Source organism: Pelobates fuscus, chromosome 3, assembly GCF_036172605.1.
Source record: "Pelobates fuscus isolate aPelFus1 chromosome 3, aPelFus1.pri, whole genome shotgun sequence".
Classification (NCBI taxonomy): Eukaryota; Metazoa; Chordata; class Amphibia; order Anura; family Pelobatidae; genus Pelobates; species Pelobates fuscus.
In genome coordinates, this window is record NC_086319.1 from 164,215,529 (window position 1) to 164,231,164 (window position 15,636).

Below are 15,636 nucleotides of genomic sequence, written 5' to 3' on the forward strand. Positions count from 1 at the left end.
TTAGCTATTTGTAAAAAGTTCTGCAGATATAGGACTTCCCTTTTGATCACTGATGCCAACGGAAGAATTTTATTTCCCCCTCTGCCATCTAAAATCGGTTGTGACGGCATCTAATATGTGTGTTGTGATAACTCTGTGTGGGTGCATACAAAGCACATCTCTTCCCACCTCTATCCAGAGTCTGAGCTGTTGATGTGTGAAATCAGTGACATGGGAGATTGTTAAATTAAATATGGCTGCAAGCAGCTTATTAAGCAGTTCCACTTATCTTATGTGATGAGTGCAACTACACCTTGGGGTAAACTACATTTCCCATAAATCTCATTTGGACAGTGAACTATAGGATAAGAAGGGGAAAAAAAAGACCATAGACAAGAATCACTCCTACTTATCGGAGTCTCTTTCTGGTCTTCAAGGAGTCTATCTGCTGTGGCACTTTTTTTGCACATATGTGTCACCTATATAATGCATTAAAAATAGGTTCAGCTACAACATATTATATGTTGACTATTTTTTGATAAGCTTCAAATAAATCAAATCTGTTATAAATCTTCCAAATAATTTATCTACAAAACTTCCCATAGACTTCAATGTTGACTTCTGTAGATAAATCATTTGGTATATTTTTCTTGCAGATTTTAGTAATTTGTTAAGTTTATCCACAAATTAAATCAAGGTCATATTGTTTCTGTGTAAGAAATAACTTTTTTTTTTTTAAATAAAATATACATCTTGTAAGCAATGTGGGTATTTAATACAACTCTGCACAATTCATTTTTCATAAGGAGCCTCCAGGCAGTTAAGGTACAATAATGCATTCCATGGAGCATCATGCAAGTAAATGTTATAGAAAACATGGAACCCTATCTTTACTACCATTGTCTTCTACTTCCAAGAGAAGGTGGTGAGACAAGTGAAGCAATTAAAGAAGAAAAAAAACAACACAGAAACATTAAATATATGTAACTTAAAAACCCATGTATACAGGTGCAGCAAAGGGCATGCTATTGGCTCCACTCGTGAAAACCATGAATAAATTGATTTACATCAGTTAACAGAAGTCACCAGGCAACTTCTATTAACACTGCAACAAAAACAGAGAATATGAGAACTCTGCGACAAAACAGACAAAACTTAGAGAAACTCCATAGTTTACCCTCCGGTAAAGCCTAGCTCAGGTCTCAAACTAATTTTTGCTCACTTGTGCCCAGGAGTCAAGTCCTGGGTAAAAAAGTACGGGAACTCACCCAAGATCCACTCCCGCCCGCCCGTGACAGGAGCTTCGGAAGGGGGGCAGGGGCTGAGGAAGGGGATAGGGGCTGACGAAGGGGACAGGGACTGAGGCATGGGGACAGGGCCCAAGGAGGGAGACAGGGACTGAGTAAGGGGACAGGGACTGAGGAGGGGGACAGGGGCTGAGGAGGGGGACAGGGGCTTAGGAGGGGGGGCAGGGCCTGAGTAAGGGGGACATGGGCTGAGTAAGTGGGACAGGGGCTGAGGAGGGAGACAGGGCCTGAGGAGAGTTGACAGGGCCTGAGTAAGGGGGACAGGGGCTGAGGAAGAGGGACAGGAGCTTAGGAGGGGGGGGGGGGACTGAGGAAGGGGACAGGGGCAGAGGGAGGAAGGGACAGGGCCTAAGGAGGGAATAAAAAAACAACCAAAAGTGCATTCCCCCTCCCTAAGGCTTACCTTGGGACAGGAGGGGTGGAGCAGGATCTAGAGCCTGCAGTCAGTGGAGTGGCCGGCCTCTCCTGATGATGTCAGGAGGAGGGGGCGTGACTTTCACTGCTCTTCTCCCAGGACCACTGCGGTGTCAGGAGGAGGGGGCATGACTTCCTCTGATCTTTCCAGGACACCCCAGCGGTCCTGGGAGAAGAGCAGTGAAAGTCACGCCCCCTCCTCCTGACATCATCAGGAGAGGCCGACCACTCCACTGACTGCAGGCTGCAGGGAGAGAGGTGAGTTTAGAAATCCGAGTCCCCAGCCACAGGAGGGGATTTGTGCTCCCCCCTGCTCTGCCGGCCGCTTGTGCCAGCCCTGGGTCCTGCAGGACTAGTAATGGGAACGGCGTTCCTGCTGGGGAAAAAGTGCAGGAACGCCGTTCCCACGCGTTCCTGCAGGACTCGAGCCCTGCTTGTGCCATTACAAAGAGAACCTATTCCACTTGCATATCAGATTGATCCCACCCATAAGGGTAGTCCAGATCTAAAATGCTGCATGTTAACATGTGAGAATAGTACCATCCTTCTTTACTTATTCATATTCACTATATAGCTAAAAAGCTTTTCATAAGTTAATAGGATATAAACAATGAGAATAACTGATATTGGTTAAGGCGTTGTCAGACTGCAGAATATATAGATCCTGGAATTAGCAGCTGCTCTGGGACTTTCCAAGATGAAACATAGAAACATAGAATGTGACGGCAGATAAGAACCATTCGGTCCATCTAGTCTGCCCAATTTTCTAAATACTTTCATTAGTCCCTGGCCTTATCTTATAGTTAGGATAGCCTTATGCATATCCCACGCATGCTTAAACTTCTTTACTGTGTTACATGTGCATGAACATGCTTTTCACTTTTTAAAAACGTTAACACTATTTTTAAATACATTATATGCATCATGGTTAAAAGGTTATTGAGTTATTCGTAAAGAGCAATTTTAAGACCAAGCACTATATGTGGGGAGCTCAGCAGTTGGATTCCAATGGTTTCTTTCAGGATTGCTTCACATTTAGCAATTTGTATAAAAATTGCTCTTTATAACAAAAACATTTATGATATCAAAACACAGCAGACTTATTAAAACAACAAAGACATGTTATATTGGTTTGCCTTAACATTTAATATAAAAACAATCCACTCACCTCTTTCGTGGTTCTATAAACACAGTGGGAACACCAGTGATTGGGTCTAAAATCTTATCAAACTGCATCTGTGCCTTGCGATACATGCGCTGACGCTCCTTTGTGTCTGTCATGGCAACTACGTCCACCAGTGGAAATTCATAATGACCTTTGCGCTTTGCTCGAAGACGAATCTTATTACGGTGATGCTCTATTTCTGATTTGTGCCGTAGTGTGGTCTGAATCTGTTTAAGAAAACAGTCTTGTCACATGGTTGAACATCACTATTCAAATGCACTGTCAGAGCAATTAAAGTGCCCACAGTGGAATGTGGCTACATATATACCCAACTCGTTTCTGTTTTTTTAAGATTAAAGGGACACTTTAGGCACCCCGGACCACTTCATCTTATTGAAGTGGTCTGGTTGCAGAGTCCATGTTCTCCTAAACCTACAATGTCTTACATTGCAGAGTTTGGAAAACAACCTGTTTGCATTGCAGTACTAAGACTGCTTCTACACATGGAACATTGTGTTGCAGCATATGCCGACGACATGCTCTTTTTCCTGGAAAAGCCACTGCTCTCCTTACCCAACCTTCTGCACATCTTCCGAGAGTACAGTCAGCTCTCGAACCTAAAACTAAATATGGAAAAGTCTGAGACAATCAACATTTAGCTACCCACCCGAAATAGAGTCGCACCTCCGGTCGCAATTCCATTTTTCATGGTGTGAGACGAAACTCAAATATCTGGGCATATGGCTACCTAGAGAGTTATCCCAACTTTACCAGGTGAACTTCCTCCCTATTTTCTTTGCCCCACAGGCTAATATGCACCTATGGGCAGATCTATATATCCTGGTTCGCCCGCATTAACACCGTACATATGAACATCCTCCCACATCTCCTATACCTTGTTCAAGCAATCCCGGCTATAATTCCTAGAGCATTTTTTTCAGTCGATAACCACCGCTATCAAAAGGTTTGTGAACTGAAGATATTCAGGGGTCAGTAAAGCCCAGCAGTAACAACACAATCATCAGGGAGGCACTGGGCTCCCATCAATTATCGGGTACTATCGGGCCACTCATTGACTTAGGATAACGGACTGGCATAGTCCCCCATCTGCTGAACTCTGGGTACACTCCAAAACTGTACAGTTTAAAGGCTAATTGGTAAAGAATCCCTGATGTCCTACACCGCATGAATGCAGATAATTCAGAGTGTGTGGGTCAGAAACTGGCGCGATGCTCCACAGTTTGTGGTCATGCCCCGGAATTTCTCCCATCTGGGTGATGGTGAACTCTAAAATCTTCACACTTTGGAAGCAGGCGGGTGCTCCAACCTTCCAGCAATGGGTTGATAGGGTGGGAGAGATTTATACTATGGAATCAATGACAGCTGCCTTGCAGGGCCGTTCAGAAAGGTTTATGTTTATTGCCACAGGTGAACCGAGAGGCTAAATAAAAAAAATAAAAACTTTGTACTTTGCTCTCCTTCTCTCTCTTCCCACTACTCTTACTCCCTCCATAACCTGCTGAAATTCCTTACGTCCTGATGTGACAGTAACACACTGTCCACTGTAACTTCTCTGTCCACACCCGATCCCCTAACCAAGACATACACCCCCCCCCGACAGAAGCAAAATGATTCAACTTTGACACAGTTTTGCATCTCTGTGCAGCAGCCTTGATATGATAAGATACTGTTTTGTTTTAGATAAAAAAAAATTGATAACTAGCTATGGCATGAGATACTCTATTTGTTCAACTAACTGAATATTGTATTCGCATTCTATAGGCCTTGCACCTTTCAAAACCGAATGCATACTTAAATATGTAAACAAAATATGTACAAGCTAACTGCGTACTCTATAAACATAACTGGTCATATATTATACTCAAAAACAGAATTACTAAAATATTAAAGAAAAATAAAGATTGTCACAAAAAAGAAAACAACAACTGCCTCTAGTGTCTGTCTACCAGAGAGCCACTAGAGGCACTATCTGGAGTTTCACAGGGTGTGACTCCATGAAACGACGCTGGACATCTTCACACTTTTCATGAGAATGTGCAGTATGCTGAAAATACCCATTGCCTCAATGCTTTCCCATGGGGAAGGCTTAGTGCACACAAACATATGCATTAGGTTCCCCCGAGTGACTGATTTGGTGGAGGAGGAGCGTGGTCAGTGCCTAGGGACAATGGCACTGGAATCAGGTAAGTGAATAACGTTTTTTTTTTTTACTTTATTGACCACTGGGTGAATGGGGGCATGGATTGGGGGGGGGGGGGGGGAGATATAGGGCGCTCTAGTGTTAGGTGCACTTTAGCAGGCTACATATTCCAACTACACCATATAGGCATACCATTACTTAAAGAAGACATCCCAGGGTATTTCAAAAGGCATATTTTGAACCTTAGTGTGGGATCATTTTTCCACTAGCTTGTACTAAGTGCAGTGGTAACAGGCACTTTTTCTGCCTTTTTGACACACTAAGTGAGCTTGATCAGTATATTTTGCAGCTACGGCTGTATAATACGTCATATGTTGCTCAGTTATGGTTATCGTCTGAGTACAACAATACCCTCGTATGTACCTTTGCCAGATATATGTGGATGGACAAGGGGCACATTTGAGACGCAGCCATTCAGTTTTTTTCTACCTTTGAAGTTTTACGCTGTGTCCATGTTCCATTTTGGAGTAGTTTAGCTGGTTTGTTATTCAAACTACTCAACCAATGCATACCATTTTTTAAAGAATACACCCTGGGGTGTTTCAAAAGGCATATTTTGAACCTTAGTGTGGGATATTTTTTCTGCTAGTTTCTTTTAATATTTTTTTTACTTTTTAAAACTTTTTTGAAACTTTTTTTTACTTATTAAATTTTTTTTGGCAAACTCTTTTTTTACACTTTTAAATTTTTTATAAACCTTTTGTTTACCGTTAACCCCTAACTAGCAGTAAGCAGCACTAACAGTAAATTCCAATAACTCCCACCCACCCCAGCTAGCAAAATATATAATTTTAAAATATTTACATTAATTAATTAAATAAATTGAACCCCTGAGGGTTGAAAAATAAATAAAATGTAACCCTCAGGGATTAAAAAAAATCATTACTGTAGACAGTGATCAACTGGCAGGGAAGGGGTTAATTTTTATTAGGACTGGGTAAAGGGGGTGGGATTTTTTTTACTTTTTTAAAACTATTTTTAAATGTTTTAAAGGTTTTTGTAAACTTTTTTTTTAACAGTAACCCCTAGCTAGCCTAACACCAATTCCCCAATTCTCCACTAACTTCCACTCCCAGCTAGCTAAATATATAATTTTAAAATATTTAAATTATTTAAAAAATAAATGTAACTGCTGAGGGTTAAAAAACAAATGAAATTTAACCCTCAGTTAAATCAGTAAAATGTAGTCCTTGCCAATTGATCACTGTAGTTAGTGATTAATTTGCAGGGAATGGCTTAATTTTATTAAAGCAGGGGAAAGGGGGGAGTGGGATTTAACTGTAACTTAATTTTTTTACAGGGAGAAGCAGATCATCACCGATCCATCTCCCTGCACTTCACACTGACCACAGAAGAGCAGGGAGGCGGATCAGAAGTCCCTGCAGCACATGTGCTAACTCTGACAGCCTATCAGAGCAATCACAGCTGCAGGGACAGCGCGATCCGGTGCTCACACCGAGGCAGACCGGAAGAGCGTTAACCCGCGGCGATCTCGGGTTAACTTTAGTAAATGATGGACATTTTCCATCAAAGGTCCTTAACTCAAGAACAAGCTTGGCGGAAAATTTCCGTAGAGCGTCGTGAAGGGGTTAAACAAGTTGTATATGTATTTTTTTTTTATATTGCAAAATGAAACCTTCCAAAACATAGCTTTTTCGATCTATATCCCATAGAAGAAATCTGTCTCTCACCTCCCTGTTGATCTTGTTAGCCTCTGCTTCGCGCTCAGACATAGACAGGCCATGTAGAGGAGGAGCTGCAATGGGCTGCATAGCAATGAGCTGAATCTTACTAGGGAAGCGTCTACTGGCTTCAGAAGAGCGAGACATCCTGTCCACATGTTCAAATATGGAGGCAGAGGAGTGCTGCTCCGTACCACTGCCCAATATTGGCATCTCTGCATAAGCAAAATGAAAAAAACAAAACTCATAATAACAAGGTCCGTCACTACACTATGAAAAATTGAAAATTTCTACAAACAGACTTTGAACTATACAAGTAACAATTCTATTACTGTAGTAGTAAATGTCCGAGATTTATCGAAAGTATGCTACAAAGTAATAATTCTGAAGTGGAGGACCATCCTAACATTGATAAAGGGGATCTCTAGGTAACTTATCAAAGCATGTATGGATTTTGGGAGAACATTCATTGCTACATTTCCAAATAACTCAGTTGGTGATAATTTAATACTAAGGGAACAATATATTGAACCTCTTGGACAGATCTGGATCTGAGTTCCACAAACATAGACAAGAGAGAAGGAACACGGCTCAATACCTTTTACTGTTAAGCGTGGGTTAGTCTCACGAGGAGGAGCAGAAGGTCTGTGTGATCCTTCCTCCGCTGATTCCTTCCCACTGGATGGTTCACTGGCAGAGGATCCCGCATCAGAAGGGGTAATCCTGCTATGATTAAGTACATTGGTATTTAGGACCACAATTTATATTATGCATCATTGGCTAATGCAAAAAATGCATACGACTTAATGGTCTCCCTGCCCTGTTTACATACACTTCATTTTTTTACTCAATATAAAAGAGTTTTGAAATTTATATATCACTTGCGGCTAGTGTAGATTATTTGTAGAAGTACCTTCATATCTACATAAAGTGTACAAAATGAGCATCCAAACAAAACAAAAAGCATAGTCTTTGGTAATGTAATGCCCTCCTTTACTCACCTTCCTCTATGCCTTCTGCCTTTAAGATGTTTAGATGATCCCTTTGACTTGGGAGTTGGAACATCTCCATTCTCAGATGGGGTTGAGTCCTTCAGAGGTCCATGAAGGACAGGTGGGGGTGGCTCATGGACGACAAGTATATCTTCTTTATTGTGCTGACCCAGATGTTGTTTAGCGAAGTCAAAGCCTTTAACATTTGGGGCCTGCAGCTGCAGAAAGAAAGAGCACAATGAGAGAGGGTCTCATCTGATGCAATGATTAATAGTTAATTACACAGGTCCAAGTATTATACTTTGTATTACATGCATGTGAAGGAATGGTTAAGGGAATGTAAACCAAAAGGCTGCCTTAAACGGTCACTTCTATGGAACTTACACCGCTGATTAATACACTGAAAATCACCTATAACTTGTGTAGATTTATATAAAATTTACAATTCAGTTCAGTCCAGGCACAACCCTGGCACACATTGCAAATGAGGCACAGAAACAGAAATGTTCTCTTTCTCTGTATGTTTTGTCTATGTGAGTGCCAGGTGCAAAGTCAGACCTTATAACTATGAATAACAATGAGTTTGCAACCTAGTTGAAGGACAAAGAGGTTAGGATGTTTTATTTTACATTTAATTCTATAAATAAATATTTGTTAGAGACACTCTGAGTATGATCACCTCAATGCCTCAGTGATTATGGTGCCAGACGTCCCCAACTGCAGGGTAATATGTCAAACTGTTTATGAACGAGTGTCAGCAGATGGCTCTTAGCCAATGAATACTGTTTATACCTGGTATGTGTTGGATAATACAAAAGTATGAATGTCTGTTTTATCAGGTCAGCTCAGCCCATGTATCAGATTATCACATAAAGGAGCCCAGTGCATTGTAGTATTTATGGTGTCCTTCAAATATTGTAGATAAATACATTATTAAAAATCCTGGGGAGTGAGTTTCCCTTTTATCTATTTGCAGACCATATTAATGTTTAGGAAGACACCTTAAAAGCGTAAATCATGCAATCTAATTATAAAGAAATGGATGTGCTATGATTGATGTGACTTAATTGTATATAGTAATGGTTAATTTTGGTGCATACATTTGCAGTGCCTACTTTCACTCATTTAGACACTAGTTTGTATGTCTAAAGATCAATTTTGAGGGACAGTTCCAAAGTACATTGTCACTGAACTGCTCTTTATACATGAATCCCCAATGTTATTCCCAGTTTTGTCATTGCATGCAATGAAAACTATATCCACTAGGTGTCACAATACACCCAAATAACCAATATGCAACCTTTTGTAAATCTAACAAGTGTCTTTGCATTATTATTATTTTATTATTTATATAGCGCCAGCAAATTCCATAGCGCTGTACAATGGGTGGACTAACAGACACGACATTTTAACCAGACAAATGGACGTACAGTATCAGAGAGGTTGAGGGCCCTGCTCAATGAGCTTACATGCTAGAGGGAGTAGGGTGTAGTGACACAAAGGGTATAAGTAGGGGTAATGAAAAAGGTTGCTAGAAAAGTAATCACTGAGAACTTAGTATGTTATTTTTGACAGTTGCAGTAGAGGAGTCATGGGGTGGGGGGATGAAAACCCTCTAACAGTTTAAATGATATGCTTTCCTGAAGAAGTGTGTTTTCAACGATTTTTTTAAGTAGTGGAGACTGGGTGAAAGTCTTACGGAGAAAGGAAGGGAGTTCCACAGAAAAGGTGCAGCCCTGGAGAAGGCTTGAAGGCAAGTATCAGATGTGGGAGTACGGACAGAGGATAGGCGTAGGTCTTAGGCAGAGCGTAGGGGCCTCGATGGGACATATTTGTATATTAGGGAGGATAGGTAGGTTGGAGCAGCATTATGTAGGGACTTGTAAGCAGGCACCAGAATCTTAAATTGAGCCCTATATCTAACTGCAAGCCAATGAAGGGACTGACAGAGGGGGGAGGCATGGGAGGACAGGAAAATTAGCTTTGCCGCCACATGCATTATAGATTGCAGCGGTGCAATCTGGGAACACGTAAGACCACTGAGAAGGGGATTGCAGTAGTCAAGGCGAGAAAGAACAACGGCATGGACCAGTACCTTAGCTGCGTATGGTGTTAAAAAAGGGCGGATGCGAGCTATGTTTTTGAGATGGAAGCGCCATGATTTGACGATCGACTGGACATGAGGGGTGAAGGAGAGGTCGGAGTCAAAGAGAACACCTAGGCAGCGAGCCTGCGAGGTAGAGGTGATGGTGGTGCCATTGACTTGGAGGGAGACAGACACGGGAGAAGCAACACTTGACCAGAAGTTCTGTTTTGGACAGGATGAGTTTAAGGAAGTGAGCAGCCATCCAGTTGGAAATCGTAGAGAGGCAGTCAGAGAAAAGAGTCAAGATAAACGGAGAGAGATCAGGAGAGGACAGGTAGATTTGTGTGTCATCTGCATATAAATGATAATGGAAGCCAAAGAAGCTCATTAAGTTACCAAGGGAGGTAGTATGGACAGAGAACAGTAGGGGACAAAGGACTTAACCTTGAGGAACGCCATCAGAGAGGGGTTGGGGAGAAGAGGCAGAGCCAGAGAAAGAAACACTGAAAAAGCGCTGGGAGTGGTAGGAGGAGCACCAGGATAGAGCAGTATCCCATAGACCAACAGTGTCAAAGGCAGGAGAAAGATCAAGGAGCATTAGGATAGAGTAATGGGCGTGAGATTTAGCAGCGATTAAATCGTTGGATACTTTGGTCACAGCTGTGTCAACAGAGTGACACAGACGGAATCCAGACTGAAGCAGGTCAAGCAGAGAGTTGGATTCAAGGAAGTCTGTCAATCTCGCATATACAACTCTCTTAAGGATCTTGCAGGCAAATGGCAGTAGCGATATATGGCGGTAGTTGGATCAAGGTTGGGCTTTTCAGAATCGGTGTTATGGTTGCATGCTTGAAGGGTGAAGGAAATGTGCCGGAGGAAAGGCAGAGATTGAAAAGTTTAGTGAGAGGAAGAGCAAGTGAGGGAAACAGAGTGTGGATGAGATATGAGGGAATAGGATCGAGAGAACAAGTTGTGGGGCGGGAGGACTTGAGCAGAGCAGAGCAGAAACCTCTTCCGTTGTAGTAGGTGCGAAAGAGCATAGAACAGTGGAGGGAGTAGGGTTGGGTGATGTATTGGAAGGGGAGGGAGAGAGGTTAGAGATCTCTTTGATGATTGTACTCTAAGGCCTTCCCCAGTTCAGTCGAAATTCTCAAAGTATACAAAAAAGCTAATAGTCCAAGTATGTTATTATTGCCTGTTGTTTTGGGAGTAATGAGGCATCTTTTTGACATAATTCTCTCTGACATTTGGTACGTCCTGACCATAGAGAAATTGAAAGAAATTCCCAGAGGCACCCAGCAGAGTTTTCATAAAACATGGGACCTTCAGTGACAGTGTCATCATTAAATTGTGGTTTATATGTATATTCAGCACTTACAATCATTTTAGTTTTAGCTTTTTACATCGGTCCATCATCTCACGTTAAATGCACCTATTGTGCTTTAGAAAAAAATTAAACATTATCCTCGATTTGTATAAGCTCATCATTTTTATTTTTTTTGGGGCATTTTTTAGTATCATTTCTATCTATAAATAAGAAACAGAATAAAGTTTTACAGGTCCAAGATGATTTTTATAAAAAGTAGATTTATTATATATGTTATAAAATAGATTAGAATGTTGTTCAGTGAACACCTGGTCTAATATAAAAATGTATTCACTAAACACTTAATTGTAGTAAATGAAAGCCACATTTCACAATTTAGGCTAATATACTCTACCTGTGACTATGACTGAGCTGGGTACAAAAATTAAAGAGACTCCACTGCCAGAATACGTCCAGCCTAATTTCACAGAGTCAAACTCTATGAAACTCCAGGAACCACCTCTAGTTGCTGTCTGGTAGAGACCTCCTAGGGGAAGTCTTAGTACTGCGATTTAAACATTGAAGTTTCTCAAAACCTACAATGTTTTACATTGCAGAACTATGGGGAACAGCGACACTGCTCCCAGTATACTTCAATGAGATGAAGTGGTCTGGGTGCCTATAGTGTCCCTTTAAGTGTTTCAGGAGTTTAGGAGTGCCCTTTTCACCAATCTCTGCACCACCTCTAATCTCTCCATTTACTTTGTCTGACCACCATCTGCTAACATTTGACATCAGCATACCCCATTACCAAATCTCAACACCCTCAACTCTCCAATCTCGCAGAAACCTCAACTGCCTTGATCTCCAGCATTTCTCCACAAAACTCCAAACACTCCCTATTTACCCATCTCAAATCTATCTTGCCCTAATTCTGCAACCTCACTCTACAACTAAACTCTCTCCTCTTAACTCGACACCATGGCACCTCCTACAATTGAACGCAGCAAGCGCCCCCCAATTACAACCCTGGCACACCAAGCTGACCTGTTACCTCCAAAAATGTTCTAGAACTGCTGAACGCTGCTGGAGAAAGTCTCACTTTGCATCTGACTTCCTCCACTATAAATTTATGCTGCGCTCCTGAAGCCTGGCTCTTTCCGCTGCAAAAGTAAATTACTTTAACACCCTCATAAGTACACTGTCCCATCAACCCAAACACCTATTTCACACTTTTGATGCTCTTCTTCGCCCTTTTACTCCCCCTCCTTCTACCACCTTGTCCGCCACAAACTTTGCATCTCACTTCACTAAGAAGATCTCTACAATCAGAGATGAGATCTCTAATTTCTCTCCTTCCCCTACCAATATATCACCCAACCCCACTCCCTCCACCATTCTACACTCATTCGCACCTGCTACAGCAGAAGAAGTTTCTGCTCTGCTCCGGTCCTTCCGCCCCACCACCTGTTCCCTCGATCCTATTCCCTCGTATCTTATCCGCACTTTTTCTCCCTCTCTTGCTCTTCCTCTAACTAAAATTTTCAATCTAACCCTTTCCTCTGGCACATTTCCCTCACCCTTCAAACATGCAACTGTAACCCCGATTCTGAAAAAGCCCAGCCTTGACCCCAACTCCCCATCCAACTACCGCCGTATCTCGCTACTGCCATTTGCCTCCAAGATCCTCGAGAGAGTTGTGTACACCAGACTGACTGACTTTCTCAAATCCAACTCTCTGCTTGACCCCCTTAAATCTGGATTCCGCGCTGGTCATTCTGTGGAAACGGCTGTGACCAAAGTATCCATCGATTTAATTGCTGTTAAATCTCGTGGCCATTACTCTATCCTAATTCTCCTTGATATTTCTGCTGCCTTTGACACTGTTCATCATCAACAGCTTCAACTGGATGGCTGCTCACTTCCTTAAACTCAACCTGTCCAAAACAGAACTTCTGGTCTTTCCTCCCTCAAGTGTTAATACTCCCGTGTCTGTCTCCCTCCAAGTCAATGGCGCTACCATCACCTCTGCCTCGCAGGCTCGCTGCCTGGTTGTTCTTTTTGACTCCAACCTCTCCTTCACCCCTCATGTCCAATCAATCGCCAAATCTTGTCACTTCCATCTCAAAAACATAGCGCGCATCTGCCACTATTTAACGCCGCATGCGGCTAAGGTGCTGGTCCATGCTGTTGTTCTCTCTCGCCTTGACTACTGCAATCCCATTCATAGTGGTCTTATGTGTTCCCAGATTGCACCGCTGCAATCTATAATGAATGCGGCGGCGAGGCTAATTTCTTGTCCGCTCCCACCTCCCACGCCTCCCCGCTCTGTCAGTCCCTGCACTGACTTCCAGTTAGATATAGGGCTCAATTTAAAATTCTGGTGCTTGCTTAAAAGTCCCTACATAATGTTGCTCCAACCTACCTATCCTCCTTAATACACATGTATATCCAGTCAAGGCCCCTACGCTCTGTCAAAGACCTACGTATATCCTCTATCGGTACTCCCACCTCTAATGCTCGCCTACAAGATTTCTCCAGTGCTGCACCTCCTCTGTGCCGCTCCCTTCCCTTCTCCGTAAGACTTTCACTTTTTGATGGCGCTATATAAATAATAAAATGTTCATGTCACTGGTGTTAATGAATGAAACCCAAGTTTGTGGACGCCACTCTGCATGATCTACTGCAAAAATTAGCCTTTTGAATATGCATATACAGCTGCTGAAAGCAGGAGCTCAGTTATTGTGTTTCAGATCTAAAACATATTAGGAAATCAAAGCTTAACTGCCTGATAAAAAGTCTTCAATATGTGACATTAGCTGAGTGAAGTAGAGAAGGTAGCAAATACCAATGCCCAGACCTGTGGAGCATCTAATAGGACATAAAAGATACAAGAGTTGCCTGTGCATAGAGTACAGAGGTTAATTACGGAACATATTCAATATACATGCAACGTTTATGTTCTCTGCTAGATGGGATGTGCTGTAATCAACCTAAGTAATCAACAAGAAGCATATACAAAGCTAGTATGCAAGATGAAAAACCGCAGCGTTTTTGTTCCTATCTGCTACACAGCTAGTAACCCCTAATGGTAAGAGCATAAGGGGGGGGGGGGGGGGGGATATGCGGCTGAGAGGCTGCAGCATATTATTAGGCAAATAGCACTTATCGGTATGCGTTTAGTCCCAGAGTCTGTTCATGGTTTCCACCCCACGCCAACTCCTAAAGCTGGGTCTTTCTGTTCCAGGTTGAGGCTGAGTAGGGGTTCTCCGAGGTGTGTGGTAGTTGGTTTTGGTTGCTGGTTCTTTGAGCCCGGATTTGTGAGTGATGCATAACCCGATACTTGGGGTATTCTCCATTCCGTTGTCACCCCCAGGGGGTCTGTTGCTGAGGTGTTCTTGCCCCTGGCTTCCCTGGCTCCCGCCATTCAGGTGCTGCACAGGGCTGATCCAGGTGTGTTAGCAGCCTGTCTCTGCGGTGCATGGGGTCAGCGTTGTGTGTGGGTGTCGTGGTGGTGCTGGCAGTCGCCATCTTGGGTGAGGAGCTGGTTTGTGGATACTGTGACGGACCGGGATGACCGGGAGGATTCTTCGGTGTCCTGCAGGACTTCGGAGTTGGGAGACCGCCCGCATCCCCCACCCCGCATCAACTGCTAGGCCCCAATTCGGACCTGCCACGGCAAATGTGCCCGGAGAGTTCGCAGTGCCCCTGCCCCATTCCCACTGGGTGCTTCGTGGGGTAGACGTTTAGTTTGGCTGGGTGTCTGTAAATCAGGCTTAATGTCGGCCACTCGATCGGAGCTCCGAGCAGTTGCGACTTCTCCGCATGGCGGTCAAGCTCCGCCCCCTTTATGTGTCTTTTTATTTGCACACCAATGCATTGCACTTACTGCCTGGCAGCACTTTCAGTCCCGGACCAACAGAATTTAGAATTCACAAGAAAATCTGGAACTAATAGTAGAACTAATAGTAGAACGGTTATAAATATTTCAAAACAGAAACATCTGCTCCCTCAAACCTTATGCACTGAGAGCCATCAGTAGCATTTCATCTGCATCCTATGCATGGGCGTCCACAGGGAGGGGCAAGGGGGGGGGGGCACTTGACCCCCCCTAGATTTTTCAGCTTGTTCTGCTATTTTTCGTGTGAGATTGAAAAAACAGTGCAATACCGGCGTGTGTATGGAGAGAGACAGGCATAGAAAACTAAATCATATCCCTGCTTCTCTCTCCTGACTGAATCCGCAGCGGAGCACACAGAGTGCAGCCAGCAACTCCTAGGGGGAGGGGAGAGAAACCTATAGATCAGGGAAGTGAGGCATGGGGGGCAGCCTATAGATCAAGGAAGTGAGGCGTGGGTGGGCAGCCTATAGATCAGTGAAGTGAGGCATGGGGGGGCAGCCTATAGATCAGGGAAGTGAGGCATGGGGGGGCAGCCTATAGATCAGGGAAGTGAGGCATGGGGGGGCAGCCTATAGATCAGGGA

General features: G+C 43.2%; 1 protein-coding gene across 1 annotated transcript in view; it reads right to left on the reverse strand.

Moving 5' to 3' along the window:
• Nucleotides 1-15,636, reverse strand: part of KIAA1549 (KIAA1549 ortholog) — a 199,140-nt gene that overhangs the window by 14,667 nt on the left and 168,837 nt on the right. Inside the window, exons 11-14 of the mRNA XM_063447620.1 lie at nucleotides 7,770-7,978; nucleotides 7,367-7,494; nucleotides 6,778-6,983; nucleotides 2,869-3,092 (exon numbers count right to left, since the gene is read on the reverse strand). Of these exons, the coding sequence (XP_063303690.1) occupies nucleotides 2,869-3,092; nucleotides 6,778-6,983; nucleotides 7,367-7,494; nucleotides 7,770-7,978 (767 nt within the window). The remainder of the gene's footprint in view (nucleotides 1-2,868; nucleotides 3,093-6,777; nucleotides 6,984-7,366; nucleotides 7,495-7,769; nucleotides 7,979-15,636) is intronic.